At 37.6% G+C, this 18,710-nt stretch overlaps 1 protein-coding gene across 2 annotated transcripts in view; it reads right to left on the reverse strand.

The window, feature by feature from the left end:
• Positions 1–2,456: 2,456 nt before the first annotated feature.
• snap25a (synaptosome associated protein 25a) overlaps positions 2,457–18,710 on the reverse strand; it is a 40,882-nt gene continuing 24,628 nt past the window's right edge. The window contains exons 5-8 of one of the 2 annotated variants that reach the window (XM_075459891.1): positions 15,232–15,349; positions 9,351–9,470; positions 5,730–5,874; positions 2,457–4,094 (exon numbers count right to left, since the gene is read on the reverse strand). In XM_075459891.1, the coding sequence (XP_075316006.1) occupies positions 4,026–4,094; positions 5,730–5,874; positions 9,351–9,470; positions 15,232–15,349 (452 nt within the window). In that variant the 3' untranslated portion in view covers positions 2,457–4,025. Of the gene's footprint in view, positions 4,095–5,729; positions 5,875–9,350; positions 9,471–14,890; positions 15,009–15,231; positions 15,350–18,710 lie in introns of both variants that reach the window. The other variant, XM_075459890.1, reaches the window with a different exon arrangement.

Here is an 18,710-nt window from a genome sequence, read left to right on the forward strand (position 1 = left end):
CCACAGCTCAAAAGCATAATTGACACTAACATACATTACATTCAACATACGTTTACTTTAATATTTACCATGCAATAGCTCACGCTATAATATTATATATTGCTACACAGCTATTTTTGAACAGTTGTTAAACTGTGGAGAATCCATGCCAAAAGTGTGTGTGCACAACAACCAAAATGCTTTCAGAATTCAGGAATGGTGCCACTCATTTTTCCCTTTTGTCAAGTTTAGAGCTGGATATTTGACTTAACTACAGTAGAAGTTTACAAAGCATATTGTGCACACAATCTATTTTTGCAGATGGAGAAGATTTGTAGGGGGAGGAGAAAGCAGAGTACGTGTGCCTCCGTGTACCCGGTAGCAAAGCCTGCAAGATCATACTTGCCATCAGACGACAACATTCGAGGTTAATAAAAGGCTACTAAATTCTAAAAAAATATTTTTAAAGATCCTCAGTTGTAATCTACAGTCTACACTGAAATGTTATTCTGTAGTCTACAGAATAACATTTTGCAGTTGTTTTTTCTTTTTTTTCCCCTGAAAAGTGAACGAGGGTCACCAGGCAAAGGTCTGAGTCTCATGTTATGCAACGCTGCAGCCGGTCTCAGTGAATGGGGACGGAACCATAATCACAACTGCAAATTCAGCAGTAACCGCAACATGAAAACTTCGTAAATATTTTCTTGATATCGATCATATCTGAAGAAAACAGCTAAAAATGTGTGGTGACTGACTTAAGATAAATATCTGTTGAGGTAGTTGGACACTGGTCAGATTCATGAGGCTTCAATATACATTTGTGTGTGCAGCAAGTTGTTTTGGACCAGTTGACAGCATATGGTGGCAGATGAGGGAATTTGTGTGTCAACTGTCAACAAAAGCAAACCCTAAAAAGGTTAAATGGATGCTTATAGCTCTATTTGTGCCAGAGATACTTATTAATTGAGGGATGAAAAATGACAGTGAAGGATTTTCTCATCGCAAATATGTTTTGGTTCTTCTCCCTAAGGTCCTGTGCAAGTGTCTGGTTATATCAAGTGGCGTTATTTTGTCATTTTTGGATGAAGCTAGCTTATGACTGGAGGTGCTAGAAAGAAAGTTGATCCCATTAACTGCTAAGTATTCAAAACAAAAAGATTCAAAACTACTTGGTTAGTCTGATCGTTGATGCAATGTAGTATGCAGCTTTCCAAAATTGTACACGTTCCTCATATAGCATCACCAGGTGGGGGAAAAACTGGGTTTCTGTGCCCAGAAATGTTGGGATTGTACTACATACATGTATCTGTAGCTGAGAAACCTTGACAGAGAAGAAGAAAATCGCAACATTTTTGTTTGACAACTGAGTGGTGTGACATAACCAAAGTAAAGGTGGTCATTACCCAAAATAACCCTGTGTTCAATATGTTTCCTGGTTCAGCAGATTACTTTTTTGGTGGGGTTAGACATATGTAATACGACCTTCATCTTATGTATCCGGAAATTTTCCTATAGAATTTGATCGAGGATTCTCAAAGTCTTCCCCCTTGAAATGTTCCAGAGAACTATACTTTATAAAATCCAGTTTGTAATTTTGTAATTTAGTTTTGTACAGACTGAACTAATGAAATATTTTCGGCTTTTTGTGCTACAGAGTTACTTGCAGGTGGATTTAGCTACTTTTGGACCAAGCAAGGCTAGAAGGTATTACATTTCCACCTTTTACCCTGAGCTAAGCTAACTGGCTACTAGCTGTAGCATTTTAGCTCACATTTAGCAAACAAACATGAGTGTATCTCTGCCCAATGAAGACATGCCTCATCAGATTTGTGTCACAGACTGATTTAAATTGTGCATGTTGAGATTGGCACATGCAACAAAGCAAACCGACTCCCCCTACTCCTAACCCTAATACTGTATAATAGATAAATACTTTTGAGTTAGTCCTTTTTGCTTTGTGAAATGAAGTACTATGAGTCACATGAGATATTTATGAGATAAATGATGAACATACATAAAAATCTGAAAATGGGATACTATTTAACCTTTTTGATTTCTTTGGTAATATTTGTTATTTCATAAAAATGTCTAATTCACCAATGCTAATGCTGAGTATTATGCCTATCTGATTGTTAACTGTCAGAATTGCTTGATGTTTGTTGACTCTACTCTCCTACATTTATGTTATAATAATTTGTTTCTTGCAAAATAACATTTAAGTTGCACACAACTAATATGAATATATTTTTTCTATTACCTTGTTGACTGTCAGTGTATTCATAATGACTTTTTAAAAAATCCCTTGACTGCTACTTCTTGTTTTTTCAGATAAAGCTGGGACATTTGGTGGACTGTCTGCTACATCAGCGAAGTTCTAGAGGTACATATACCTAAAGAGGTACTCTTTGGATATGTCCCCCTGCACTTTAAGTAAGAGACAAAAGCCTCTGAGCAATAAAGACAGACACGGGTGCCACTAGGGTTTATTACTTTTAATCAATTCAGCTAGCTACAAAATGTCCACCACTTCACACACTGACAGGATACAGAGAGGGAGTCTTTAATATTACATGCGTTGAGGACATCAATCTCACAGTTTAACCTATTGTGTCATTCAGGTTTAGGTATTTAATCACCTTACTGTAACTACTCAACATTTTGGCGATTTGGTGTGCATAGCTCTAAAGTACAGAAGCAACAAAAAACCCTTTTGTTTGTATTTTTTTGTTTCAGGGTATAGGTATTGTTATTTAATACTATCAGTATTTTTACCAATAACAAACCACACGGGGAGAATAAACTTACAGATACAGTCTTCTTATAAAAGTAAGGTCTCTCAGAAATATGCGTCTTTGCTTTACATTGCAAACTTTTATTTAATCATTTTTTTTCAGAGCATCCAAAACCTATGTTACAGAACACAACCAGTCCTCATCTTTCATCACATAATCAACATCTTCACCACTAAACTGCATAATCATTAGAAAACAGGTCATTTTTTAAAATTTTTTCATTTTTTTTTTCAATACAACCCCAGGTCCTCAATTTTTTTCAACCTTCTCACTTTTTTGATCCCTTTTGCATTATTGTACAACAAGATGGTCACAGTCGGTAAATATATTGAGACGGAAAGAGTGGCACTATTGCAAACTTGCAGGAGTATGGAACGATCAACTGTGTCCTAATACTGAGCATGCGTTTTGTCATTTTGCTACTGCCATGTTATCATTTTTTATATATATTTTTCAGACAAGTTTTATTTATAAGACTAAAATCTACCATTTGTCATGCAGAGAACGCACAATTCACATCACTTGGAATGCAATGTCTAATACAGCTACAGAGAGTCTACTTGCACATTGTCTAAACAGAAACTCAGTATGATTGCAATGAAGAAAAATGTAGAAACGACCACCTTTTGATTGTAAGTGCTCTTTGCAAATTTCGTTCAGCTGTACCATTGCTCAGTAAATCTTGACCAAGGTTTTTTTTCCATCCGTCCTCTCTCTTTCTTGTCGTCACAATATCAAAATAAGGAGCATGACAGTAGCCTAAATGGTATGACACAGTTTTACAAAGACGATACTGAGATACTGAAAAGGAAAAGAATAAAACAAACAGCTTGTTCAGCATTCCTATTATATACTTGTCATCCAGAGCAGTGTAATGTATGTATACGTATACATATATATGTATATACATATACATATATATATATACATATGTGTGTGTGCTTGTGTGTGTTTGTGTATGTTGTGTTGATAAAGAGAATAAAAACACAAGTGAGCTAGAGATCCATCAAGTCAGCACTATATACAACCTTTGGAAAGAATGATATACGGAGTATAAGAAATCATCTTTTTACGAGGACAATCATCTTGAAAAAGCTTGACAGACAACACACAGAACAACATTTACAATGGGAAGGGGAGGTGATATGTGCATGTGTGCAAACCTAGAAGGTCAATACCATGATGAAAGCATGTCTGCGCCTGTTGATGTGTGGCGCAGAATGCCAGGAAGATCATGCTCTGGGCTCAGGGCGTTTAGCCACTGCCCAGCATCTTTGTGGCGCGCTGGTTGGCCTCGTCGATCCTGGTCTTGTTGGAATCAGCCTGGGGAAGAGGGGGAAGAAGAAAGACAAGAACATCAGTGTGATTGTACCTTTTTTGAAACAAAAAAAACTCTGTAAACAGTGTAGAGGTGGATGGGCTTCCATTGTTCAAAAAGCACATCTGGATAGATGCACATAGGCAGATCCCCAACACAGAGCTGTGATAAGCAAGCACTCGTCTCTGCCTTTTGAAACAATGCACCAAACACTTGGCGGTTGAGTTCAGTCTTTGGAAATGAGATGAAAAGAAAATTGCTACTACAATGTTATGAAATTAAATGAGAATATACTTTATTTATCCCAAAGGGAAACAATTTTGTTCCAGTAATTTATTTTCTTTTTTTAACATTCATGACAAGCTTCATTTATGTATTGTTATTGCTGCTAGCAGAAATGACCTCCTGTTTCTCTCTGTGTGACATTGTGGTTGAAGAAACCTCATACCGATCACACTTCGTTGTTTCAAGACGATGTTATGTAGAAGGTGGTCAGTGTTGTTCTTTTGGAGGTAGAGACAGTGGCTGACATCTTTTTTTATTTTTAACAATAATTTTATTCATATTAAGTCTTATTCGACACAGAAGTCTAGTAGGTTGCGTTGGTACCGATACTATACCAATTGTATGGGGTAAGTAAACCTTTAATGCACATTACATTAGAAATTTTCAGGTTGTTGTGGTAAAACTTGTAGCTAAATGTAAAAAGTTTGTGCTTGTAATACCTACTTCATCATTATCATTAGTTAATACAAATAGTTGGAGGCCTTAGCATTACTAATTTGGCCAGTGGTTCTTACAGTAGTCTGTAACAGTAATAATAAAAGCTGCAGTAGTAATAGTAGTAGTCGTTGAAATAGTTAAATAGTTATGATGACTTTCCAAAAAATAGAAATCACAATCAGTTTTAGCAGTAGTTATCAAAGAGGTGGTGGTAGAAGTACTAGTATTGCAAGTAATGCTGGCAGTATTGCCGCTTGCTCCCGTTTGTACATGTAAAAAAATTCACTGAAGTCTTTTGTTGTAATGCTTTACATCAGCCATTCTCTCCTCCTCCAAATGATCTTAAATTCCCCATGAAGAGTGAGCATGTGCTCATTACAGTCCCCTGCTTTTAGGGCTAAGAGGAAGCCTCATAATCATGCTTTTCAGATCGCTAATACTGCTCATTTTATTTCCCTATATGGGGGAAATGTCAATCTGTAGTTAAAAGCTGGGATCCTTTTTCAGCTCTGTCTCCCCATGAGGTGAAAATACTCTCAAGTGAGGATAGTTTTTGAAAGATGCTGGTTTGTATGATTGTGTCATGTACACATGCTTTGTTTTGAGACTAATTAAAAGCCATACTGGCCAAAAATTTGGGAGAGAGAAGGAGACATATAACATATGTATCAAAAAATCTGCATGTGACACATAACTTTAACAATTACAATCAATAACATTTTCAAAGGTGACTTGGGCTGGAGCCAGCATGAAGATTAATGCTGGCAATGGCAAACTTGAATCATTGCTTGGCAAGATCATACTTGAAAAATTATTTCTTTTATACTGACAAATAATGAATCCTTAATATAAAGTTATGGCTGAGGTATATTCTGGCTTTCAAATGCAGAGTGCAAAGCCAGAAAAAGTTCAAGTACCTTCTCCATGATCCTGTCGATCTGGCGGTTCTGGGTGTCGATCTCATTGCCCATGTCCAGGGCCATGTGGCGCAGGTTTCCGATAATGCCACCCACCTGCTCCAGGTTCTCGTCCATCTCATTTTCCCGGGCATCGTCTGTTACCCTAAACACAGTGAGGTTAGATTTAAATACTGCAAAGTTTGCATTAACCGGACCAGGCAACACATTTTGCTGTTGCAAACATTCTCGTCTGTATTTCACCTCTGATCCTTGGAGGATGAGAGGCTGGCCCCAGACACAAGGAGGATGCTGTAGACTGCAGGATTTCACTGCTCTGTTATTCTTTTGTATTGTCACCTCTATAAATACTTTATGTTTTATATAATTGATGATTCATTTATTTTTAATGCCATATATCAGTGTACATTTCTGAATGTACATTATAATAAAGATTTTATTTGAAAGAGAAAGCTTGAATGGGAAACACTGCAACATAGATTGGACTACAGAGACACCACAATATTAAATAAGGTAACTGACACTCAGTATTCATTTACAGAGTTCCAAAGACTGTTTCACTGTTAGCTGAAGATCAAATAAACAGTAGAGACTCATTATGAATTTGTGCTTCAAATGAGCAATAACATGACACAAACGCTTTTTTCTTTTTTAGAATAATGATTCCAATAGTAATGGGTCAGCAATATCAGGAAACAAATCCTATCGCTCATGAGACATAGTAACATAAAGCATAACGTGAATTTATGGTTGTTATGACAAAAAAAAGAGTTTGACATTTAGCAGTCTAAAACTATTAGTACTGAATCAGTGTCATACTCTCATCTTAATAACACATATTGTACAGATTTTTTATTGTAGTTTTAGGACAAACAGGCAACAGAATCTATTGTTCTCCTCTTTGTTTCCTCTCTGGCTTATGTTTGCATGTAGGCTAACGTTAAGAAGACTTTCTGCTGAGCAAAACATGTAGTTATCTTTTGAAAGTCCAGGGTTCTGTATAACTTTGCTGTCTTTAAATGTAGTGGGTATCATGGTTGATGTATTGCACCTCTATAAACTTTGGGTGTTGTGATTGCACATTAAAACCATGGTAATCACATAACCTGTTTCTACAGGATGTTAATAGCTGCCTAATATGCATGCCAAGATGTGAATTACATTAGCGTGAGCTAACCTTCCTCCTTGAGACAAAAGTCTCACCTCATATGCAACTCACATCTGTTCTTTGTCTCTAATGGACCCCATTCACAATGAATGAAGTCAACATATTTTTTCCAGGGGAATAAGAGGCAGTCAACTAAATTTAGTCTCTTTTTGGTCAGTGAGCTGGTTATCTTTTTATTAAATTCTTTTGATATATTTCCATCTTTCAGCTGATGTTGGGTCTGCATTTTAACATTAATACTAATAATTGTATATACATGTATACAATACACGAGTAAAAGTCTGTGTGTATTCTAGTCAAAAAAGGGAAAGCATTTAGTCTCCCAGTTAACATCACTGGAAACTCTACAACCTTAAGTTTTAACAAAGGACTTTTGCTGCAAAATTCTCAACTCACGAACATACTCCTTAAAGCTGCTGAAAATGTCCAGTGATGAATAATTTGACTGACATTTTTGGATTTGGTTAAATGCATATTCAAACTGATTTAAAGCTGCAGTCGGCAGGTTTTCAAAATTACGAGTCTAAAGTCGGAAAATTCGAACTGATACAACTTTCAGGTCCCTCCCCCAACCTCTAACAAGCTCCGAATCGCCCCCCAAACCCCTCCCCCTCTGTGGGCGAGGTTGTGCACGTGAGTTCACACCAGTGTGAGCGCACACAAGCTGGGGCAGACTCACGCTCAGCAGCGTGTGCACAAGCTGTGATTGACAGGTAGGATTCCTCTACCCTAACTTGATTGGTTAAAAACAGCCGGGAGCGCTCGGTTTTTGCAAGCATGATTACAGGCTTCAGAGGGAGCTACAGATTTCGTTATTTTTCCTAAACAGACTATTTAATATTCTACTTCCAGAATCCCATGACAGTTCAAGCTAATATGACTAAAAAAAAGTTGCCGACTGCAGCTTTAACATCCAAACCCCAAGTACTGAATTATTCATTTTTTAGTAACTGATTTCCCTTTCTGAGAATTTTCAATTTTCAACAATTTCTATGAGGTGCCTTGAGATGATATTTGTTTTGATTTGGTGCAATATAAATAAAACTGAATTGAATTGAACAAAATCGAATAATTAAATACCACACTGAAATCTGACTGCTATTTGTGGTCAGCTGTCTGTGGACAACAAGAGGATACTGACAAGCAGCTCTAATGTGCACATTTACAATTATTCATTTAGCATATGCTTTTACCCTGTACTTCCCTACCCCTTCTACTGCACTTTATCTTTCTGTACCTCCCTCTATGCCTCACCCCTGTCACCTCTGACAGTCTGACTAGTGGTTTCCTTCTATGTAGCTTATTGTTAGCTTTGATGTTAGCTTTGAAATTATATATTTTTTCAATTGTAAGTCGCTTTGGATAAAAGCGTCTGCTAAATGCATAAACATAAACATTTTATCCAAAGCAACTTACAACTGAGGAACACACAGGAAGTAATGTGGGGAATCTGGTTACTGAACATAGACTATAAAAACATTGCGAGCTTCCAGGGGGTGGGCAATCTCTCCCTCTAATGAGACGCACTGTCTTGCTGCTATCTGATTTATGCCATTTACTTGTCTTTGTGACTTCTGTTATCTATCACGAGATGTGAATACACGCCAGCACAAAAGAACGGGCATAGAGAAATATAAGCATCTCAATCCTTTTTTTCAAGAAACTAATACATTTTCCATTAATATATGACCAATTTGGCTTTGCATATTTTGGCTGCATTTCCACCACTTTTTCCAGGAACCAGGGTCTTTTAGGTGGTCATTTCGTTGTGCCTTAGCTGCAAATTGTTTAATTTGGAAGCTCAGATTGTGAGTTAGCATTAAAATTTAAATGATGAAATGTTAATCTGTTTTTTTTACTTGGTTATACTCCAACATACAAAAACACACAAAATGTGAAATGTGTAACATAGACAGACTTTGAGTCAATCCAGCTGAAGTGCCCTTCTTTACATACTGTGTGATCTGCACCGCAGGGTAATGCCATCCCTACGGCAGGCGGCGGCACGGGTAATGATAATCAAAGATGTGATGTAGCGCTATAATAGAGGACTGTTGGGTTGGAGCAACGGATTCAGTGGACTTATTTGCCTAATCTACCTGGAACCTTAGAGCTCAGTGTAAATGCAACACACCCAAGGGAAGAAATAATCTTTTAGCTCCTGGAAAAATTGTCCCTCAGAGCATTTTAGTTCTGTGTGCTGTTTGCCAGAATGCCCCTTTTGATTCAAGTCTAGATACCATGTTGGTAAAGTACCCTGATCCCCACCTTTCCCTTCAATCCAAATGAAAAAATGTCTTCAACACCATCAAATTGGTGGCTACACCTTTCTGATGTGCATATATCTGCATCTTTCCTTCAACTTGTGGTACGGATTTACTAGAATGTCTCATATTAGCTTCTTTTCTCAGCTTTAGGTGTTTTGGTACAAAAATCTCAAGCTCCAATCTTACCTACGGATGAAGCCTCCACTGATGGCCATCTGTTCACGCTCATCCACCACGCGGGCAGGCTGGCTGGCGACCACCCCATCCTGGTTGTTACCCCAGGCCTTGCTGGCTCCGCTCTTCATCCTGGATTCCGGCAGCAACGCGGACGGCGAGGAGAGACAGTTACTCGCCAATTTTACAGAGCGATAAATCATTTACCTCAACCAGGCTGGCTTCCCGTTAGACAAATCTACAAAGAGAGCCCTGGATTTGAGGCACTGCAACATTTTGTTATCAATCATCATGTAGCATGATGAGCTGACACAAAGGTGTTAATTGGTTTCATGCATCCAGCACATAAATAAATGGAGGGGACTACTAGACTAAGTCAAGCAAAGCATAGCAGGCATGGACTGGTTGGTAGATTGGGTTTAGTAGGTACAGGCTCATTCTCTTATAACACAGCAGTAATGTGCATGATGTTATATATTAAAGACAGATAACATACTGTTCGGAATCAAGCAAACTTTTTATTCTACAGAAGGCCATATCTGCTGCTTAGGTATCATCTAGACATGGATCTAAATAGCTTCAAAATTTAAGATGACTCTTTCTTTCTTTCTTTCTTACTTACTTTCTTACTTACTTCTGTATTGTTACATCAATATATCCCATCCCACTCCCACAGTTAAACAGAGAAGAAACAAGCCTTTGACAGACACAACACAGAGTACAGGACTGTCACATTGTTAGGAGGGACAACAATCAGTGCTGAGAACAAACTGCAAAACAACAAAAGGAAACAAAACAAGAAACTGGAGGAAGTCAGTAGAGAATAACACCATGTTTAGCAGTTTCCAGACCTTCAGTAACATGCCCCAACCCTTAACCTCACACTTGGCTTTATTATTTCAAATGGCACCATATTCCTTCCAGGTTCACAGCTGAGGTAAATCTGGAATGCTAGACAGTGAGGGAGAGGAGTGAGTGGTGTGATAAGGCTTCTGACGGTAACACATCCCCCTTAACTAAAGATCATATCTGCTTCCGTCTCATGCAGAATATGTACTGACAAATACAGCTGTGCTAACATGCTTTGCAATCGCAGCTGAGCTGCACAGCTTTGTAAATGTCACCTCACTCTGTTTGTCAAACCTCACATCATCAGATTCAGCATCAGCTTTGGCATAACACAGTTGGGAATAGAGTGGAGGGGGGTGAGTTACATGGAGTTTATTTTTATCTCTTTAGTTGTTGTTTCATCATATAAGGCACTTTTTATGAGAGGGTAGCTAAAATATTTTTTAACAGATTTCTTCTTCATCTATTCAGCAACATTGTGTCATTTCTTTACCTTTGTTATAGTTTCAGTTGCTGAGTTTAGTCTAAGCTCAGAGTGCTGTAACGATGGATTCTAGCTGTATCAGGGATGGTGATGGCTCAGCCTCCTACACTACTTTTATTAATAGAAATGGACTGAGGCAAGGATTCGCTTAGCTCTCTGTCCCTGCTGACACACAACATTGTGGTAAACACACACATTTACCATGTCTGAGTTATTTCTCTTTGTGTCTGTTTACTTCTTATTTTGCCTTTCTAATCTTCTTTCTTTTTTATTATACATCTTCCTTTTCCACCTCCTTTCATCTCACATCACTTTTCTTCACAATTGACTTTCCTGCTGTCTCAGAACAGATATAATGCTCTAATCAGGTTAGCTGTGTGACTGAACATAGGTGATTTGATTAGATTTTATGAGTTACGAACCCTATGGTAAAATTAAACTCATTCTATCTAATTCATTGCACGAGTGACTTGCTAGTTGAGTCATCCCCCAGTCAGTGGCATACAGTCTGCCAGAATAAGAAGACATTAAGCACCAAAAAAAAAATCAGGAGTCAGCTTATTCTGATAGACAGCAAGCACGATGAAAGGATTAAGACAGCAGAGCTGCAAATTTCCAACAAAAATATGTTGTTTATGTAATTCTAACATCCTTCTATGTACTCAATCAGTTTTAGTCAACGTCCCAGCAGGCTGTCATGCCACTAACTGATATGGTTGACCTACATGTGAGTGAGTTCCCTGCGGGAGAAGAAGCTTGGCAAACAGTAATGTTGAGCAACCAGTGCAGAATAAAGGCTAATTTAGCACAGCGCTCTGCAGGAGAGTTGGCACTGCAGAGAAACTGCAGCAGTACCATGGGGGAAAAACAAGGTGACAATGGCCTGGATCACCACACGATGCCATGTAAAGACAATGGTGCCAAGTATTGTATGCACAGAGGCATGATGTACTGATTTCATATAACAAAGATCACAATTTCCCTGAAAATACTTGACTGCGCATGTGTCTTAACCCACTTTCCTGTCTCCATCACAGATCCCTCCTGTTTTTCTCTTTTGCTTTGAACAAGTCATATTGTCATTTTGGTCTTTTGTTTTTGCTGTTTTGCATTGCTTTAAGCATTTGACAATTTTGTCTTTAAATATTCCTCTTTTCTCTTCTATCTTAAAAGCTTTCTTTTTTTTCTTCTGTTCTCATCAAAGAACCTGTCTTTTAACATCTTTTTCTCTGTGCTTTTAGATTGGTCTATAAATTGAAAGCTCTAACCTTCTTGATACTTATGATTTTGGCATGGTTTACCACAATTTGCTATTCACGAATGCAAAATGGACATTTAGATTGTTTTAGCCTTTGGTAAATCATGACATTTGTTGACTATCTGCTATTTATTACCTATTCACTAAACCAGAAGCATAGATCAAAGTAACTGACACATAAAAATGTTATCATCATTATCAACATCATCTTCATTGTTAACATCAGCATCATTTTAACATCATTATGTGTTGCATTGCTGTTATGAGTATCGTCATGCATGCATGAGCATTCCAAGGGTCATGCTCGCAAGTCATTCCATGTTATTGGCACTCAGTGGTTAAAAAATGCTGTTAGGGGAGGGGGTTAAACAAAAAGGTCTTGTTGCCTGCAAAAAGGTGAGGATCTACTGGATGTTAGAGCGGTGTGGTGGTGGTAGAAGACATGCAGATGAGGAGAAGTGTCAAACAGTCCTGGACCAGGCTGGCCAAAGTCATTTTGAGACCAAGATCACAAAATTTCCAGCTAAAGTCAACACATTTAGCTTGTGTTGACCCAAGCTCTTTAGGTTAAATCTGGTGTAAGTGGGTTTAAAGTTAAGAAATGCCAACAGTTGCAGTGATATCATTGTAGAAATCCCGTCGTTCCACAGCCCCGTATCAATAATGGTAAAAAGAACAAAAGAAATCAGTTTCACAAGGAATCAATACAAATGCAACAAGTGGGATTTCTACAATGGGCACACCTGCATTTAAAAGACTCCCATTATAAAGCTGTTTGGAGAAGTGGATGCTTAGAGAATAGGGCACTTGGAGAAGGGCACTTAGTAGACAGGCATTAACAGAGGCACTTATTGATGAACCATGGCCTTGGCTGAGTGGAGGAGAGCTAAAAAATAGCAAGTGGAGGACGTTTTTTCCCCCCCTTTTTTTTCTATTTTTTTAAAGCTTGGCTCAATGGGATTTAGATTTAACCACTTTATTTGTACATCTCTGATGGTTAATTACACACGTTGTACTCTGAATTAATTGTGGAGCTTCTCAAGGCCAATGATGTAGGGATTGTTGAGACTGATGGACATTGGGATGCATAACACTTGTGGAGCTACAAATTATGGATGTTTTATGTCTGGAAGCCAATCCTGTGGAGAAGCCACTACAAGACCCCAAGGTTGCTGCATGTGCCCGCAGTCATCTTCAGTGTGTATATGGATATCAACCCAATCTAATTTTGCTTTAAAGTCGAACTGAAATTAAAAATCCCTATTCCTGAGAAAGAAAGAAAAAAGTTTGAATATATTATATATCTTTGGCACATGTTATTTAATGGTGCTCAAAGATTCTGAAAAAAAAAAAAAAGTGTGTGGGATTTTTACATATAATGAACATTGATAGATTAAAACCCTCACCCTCATCAAATATGTTCACACAATGATAATTGCAAGTAACAGTTGAATCTGTGTTCTGCTGTGCATTCTGGAGTAAATCTGGTGTTTGTGATGGCAATACTGTGCTGATACACTGCTAGCAATAGATGTTACATCAGTTAGCAATGAATGCTTTGTCATTGGTGATAGGCAAAGCAACCTGAATAATGGAGTAGGCAGCACCAATTAGGGACATAGCCGAGTGAATGGTAGAAAAATTAAAGAAGTAGGTGAGAAATGTTTCTGAGGGACTACTTGAAAATATAAAAAGAACACCTCATTGTTGTTTGAAAGGACTGCAGTCTAAAACAAAGACTAGCTATTTACCTCATCTCACAACACTTTCACTTCACATTTTTCCACAGGCTTAATGCGTGATTAATTTGTTATCATTTCACAAAAAAATGGAGGGGGAAAAAGCAAATTGTGGGAATTAAAGTAAATATTGGCAAAGCACCAGATGGAGCTAGTAAGCCTAACTTCCTGACTTTCAGTTTACAAGTTTATACAAACTTAAAAGCCCAATCAGTCCTTGTACATGTCTGTACAGAAAATTTAGGGGTCTGACTTTACCAATGCTTTGTGGGCTTGGAGAAAATGGGAATAACATCAAAGAGTCATCACTTCCTTCAACAGCCAGCAAGTTTACGCGACATATTAAAAAAAAAAAAAAAAAAATCCAATTATCGTGTTAGTCCAACTTTAGATTGGACTAAGTATCTTTTATAAAGTCGGACTAACAGACCCAGATAATACATTTAGAAGTTGTCCTGGACGTATACTTTAAATAGGGCTCAGTTTGGCCTAGGCGTTCAGCGCTTGATGTTCTTGCTCCAGGCTTTGACCCAGAAGTAATAGAAAAAATACAAAGAAGAAGAAGGAGCAGGTAACAACAGAGAATAAGCCACAAGGGATCTCATTTATGAAAATAAGGAAAAATCAAACAAAAATAGCATAGAGTACATACAAAAAGTACATAGCTGTAAAAATGTCCAACTTACTGCTCAACATGGTACCTATTTGTAGCCAGGTACATGGTTTCTTAATTGCTTTAGTCGGTGAAACAATAGACCCACTGGAAAAAGCCTATGAACAAACTGAAAGAAGTTATTATTGGAGTTGGTACTTTAATCTATAGCTCATGTATAAAAGTACGTACTTCAGTTTTTGAGGAAACATACTGGGTGTGTCTATTAGTAGTATTACCGCTCAACTCAAATATCAAGTCAAGTCAAATATCAGCCCCTCAATAAATCCAAGACAGTTACTGTCCTTCTTGAAATAATTCAAATTTCAGTTCGACTTTAAGTGCACTATTTCTTTGTGTGTTAGAGAGATTTAAAAGTGTTTTAAATAAAGTTATCCTCCCGTGTCCACCTTGCATGCATATAAGTCAGTGTTTATTTGGAGTTGGAGCGGAGTGGACTATTGGCTGATGGCCATCATGATGTCACTTCTTCCTCGGTTGTTTTTGATTTCTTAGTTATTTAGTCTAATTTTTGAATGGCAGGCAGGCAGGCAGGCAAGCAGCACCTACTTGTTACATGGACAGGAGCAAAGACCACAGAATTTCCCTAGATCGTTCAAATTCTTTTCTGCATCCTTCATGTCCTTATTGATTTGGTCCATTCCCTCCTCGATGCGCTCCAGTTGCTCTGATTAAACACAAGTCATTTATCCCCCACAGAACGAAGCACGAGAAGAGAGAGAGGAAGAGGAGGAGAGAAAGAGAGAGATAAAGAGAGGACAAAGGAGAGAAGACAACAACTTCAGACATTCACTATGACGAAAGAAAGTAAATAAAAAAAAAAGAAAAAAAGAAAAACTGGACGCCACCACATATGTAAAGAACCTTTGGGGCACATTGTCAGTACCTACTTGTTACATGGACATATGAAAAGCCCACAGCATTTCCCTAAATCTTTTAAATTTTTCTCGGCTTCCTTCATGTCTTGGTTGATATGGTTCATGCCATCTTCAACACGATCGAGTTGCTCTGGTCAGGACAAAGGGATGACAGTAGTGGAATGAATTTCATTGACTGATTGACAGAAATATGAGTTATGATGAGCAGCAACTGAGATATGTGTGCATTTGTGCATGTGTGTATATGTGTGTGAGAGAGTCTGGGTGAGAGATAAAGTCTGGACAAAGTTTTTATGGAGTGGACCAATATTAGGTATAATTTACTTGTGGGATTTTGAATCATAAAATGATTTGGAGACACTGTCTATTTGCTAGATTCATTTTATAGCTGCAATCTTACAACACTGATGTTGAAGGAACAGTAAGACAAAAACAGATCATTTGACTGTCAAATATTATGCTTCTCATGGCAGCCTCTTTGCTTAGCTTCGAATCAAAACTGGAAACACCTGAAACCTTGCTTTGTCCAACTACAGCAGCACCTGCCTACCAGCACCAATTTAATTTGTCTTAAAAGGATATTTAGGTTTTTCAAGTGAGGCTGTGTGATATACTTATGAGCAGCCAATTTTTACCTACAGTCAGAGTGCTCTCAGTTTGAAGATTTTGCCATCTAAAACAGCTCAAACATCAATAATTTTATTGTGGTTTGAGCAAATGCTATATAAATTGAATTTTATACATTTATATACCTTGGGTTCTTTGGAAGGCGCTATATAAATTAAAGTTATTATTATTATTATTATTATTATTATTATTCACATTCATTCAAACCACTGTGAAATCTTGGCAAAAGATGGTGAAAATTTGCTGTTTAGTGGCCCCCTCGTGAGTAGCTTTAATCTTGGATCGCCTCAAGTTCCTAAATAAGTCTCCAAGCTGATTGCTATCTGGTGAAGGTTAAACACTCAGTACAGTTAAATGCATAGCAAGTCAAGTAACAGTTTGAGTTCAACCTCTCTATTTAACTGGAGTACTCTCCTTTGTCCCAGTCTGAAAAGGACAAGAATCAATTCTTTGACCAAGGTGTGTCCGATGCTGTGGACTATGCGAAGGCATTCTGGAACTTCTAACTTTCTCTGTGGGAGATGATCGAACATGCAAGTTTAGCCAAAATCACTGAGAAACAATAAGTCACTTGAATGGTGATTTTCTTAGATGACGCTGCAATTTTAAATTCAGGATTTTATTAGAGCAGAGCAACAGTCAGGAAATATTTCAAGTGGCTGCGATTTGACAGTTTTAATAGGCTGATTTTCATTCACAATTTCTGACGTGTTTAGTTGTCTGGCAAAATAAACAAAAAAGTCTGGTTTTGGTTGGACTAACACAATAATACATTTTTTATCAGTGTAATGTAAGCCAACTTACAGACTGCTCATATGTACTTCCCACAGCTTAAAAGTTTTGACTGGAATTTGGAGGTAACAACTATTTTTTTCTAAAATGAGAACTTGTCATTTTGAGTCTTCTGTTTTTGGTTAGCTATAATTGAACTGACTGGCAAAGTTTCTTGGCTATGGAAAGAGAGAGCGTTTCTCCTCTGCTTCATATCTTAGCCAAACTAAGCTTACCACCTACTGCCATATTTAAAGAGTACAATCGTGTGGGTGGTATCAAGTTTCCCATTTCCCATATATATATCTCTAAATATGCGAAACAGTTAGTTTCTATTCATAAAGAATAATTGTCAAAGTCATACAAGAAGAGATTTTTTTCCTTGTGCTAAATTGCTTTACAGTCATTTTTATTATCTTCAAATTTCACAAGAACAAAGCAAGGAAATCTTATTTAAAGCCATTTAAGGCACCATCTTTTCCCACTTATGAAGAATTTTGGATGGAAAACCATAGTGAAGCTTCTCTTCTTTGTCATACAGAATTGCATCCAATTCAATTAATTCTTCTTAGTTAATATACTTGATGAGAAAACAAAACTATGTGATATAACATGTCCTCTGTTCTGAATATGCCCTAACAGTCACAAAACATAATAAATGTGTTAATAAATACATAGATATCAGCCGCTACATTTCCTTGAAGGGTTGTGTTCAGTATATGTTCAGTATAATGTTTAGGATTTTAGATATGACTGGATTCTGGTTTGTGAGTGTTGGGTCCTCAGTGATGCTGATGTGGTCGATGGGTGTGTTGGTGACTATTCCACAGCACAAAGCATCTATCTTACTTCTATCTTGGCTGTGATTAGAGAAAATATAGTACAGGCACAGTGTGAAAGGATATGGCACGGATATATATGGAACTGATTCAGAACTTAGTTAATTGACCATCACAGATTTGTTAAATCCCTGGTTGACATGCATTTTTGTTAACATGTTCAATAATAAACGATCAGTTGAGTTAGTATTATTACAGTGAAGTGCAGTTGAGGAATTGAGCATGATGTACTGTTTAAATAAAAGTCAAAGTTTACATTTGATTTCACCACAAGCAAACTGCTACTGCCATGACTGTCTCCACCATTAAGTACTTCTGTTTGCATCAAAGTCAGAAATGTGAATTTGGAGTTCAACTCAGGGTTCTAGTCGCCTGTGTGTTCAATGAGACATTGCAATTGGTTTTGGAGTATTATTATTAACAGCTCTGGGGACACAAGGGATGAGTGCATAAACGGATGGTCGCAGGAGGGATAGAGCTTTCATACCCATGAGTGAACAGCTGTGTTGGTGCAGTTAATGTTCTCCTCATGCAGAATTTGTGAACTGGCCAACATGCCTTACAGCCATTGAAGGAGCTGAGCGCCCTTGTTCTCCCAGGAGTCATGTGGAGCACAGAGTCCTTTTCATCATTTTTTTTTTTACCACCATATTAACTGTTTAATGGTGTACACTATCAGTAATATAATTTGATGTTAATGTGCAACCAGGGATTTTACAAATCACTCTATGGGTTGAGAGACGAGTGGCTGAATATTTTGTCATTACCAGCTAAATCGATCGTTTCTTTTATACCAGCTTTCATTTCCATTTCTTTTACAGTTCTCAGACATTTCTGAACACTTGGTTCTCTATGAGCAATTAGACGAAAAGGCTGAGAAAAGGTCGAAGCCCATTTGGCCTAATTGTTTTTAGAACAGTTCAATAGGTAATCATTTTCTAGAGCCTTAAAGCCAAAGGTACTTTTGCTCCAGTACATTTTTTGTTCACTAATCTTCGCAAAGCTTTCAACACAATTAATCAGAGAACAGCTTCAACGTTACAATGCCACCAACTACTACAGGAAGAAACATCTAAACTCAGCTGGTTTGTGATCAGTGTTGAGCTGTGTTTTTTTTTCTTTTTTTTTTTTTACTGCAGTAGCTGGCTTTAGATATTCTTCATGGGATCTGTCAATGTTTTGGCACTTTTGAGATTTCTTTCGCTGCATTTCTGAGATAGGGAAAAAAAAAAAAAAGAAATTGATAGAAATTAT

This window comes from Odontesthes bonariensis, chromosome 24 (assembly GCF_027942865.1).
Source record: "Odontesthes bonariensis isolate fOdoBon6 chromosome 24, fOdoBon6.hap1, whole genome shotgun sequence".
Taxonomy (NCBI): Eukaryota; Metazoa; Chordata; class Actinopteri; order Atheriniformes; family Atherinopsidae; genus Odontesthes; species Odontesthes bonariensis.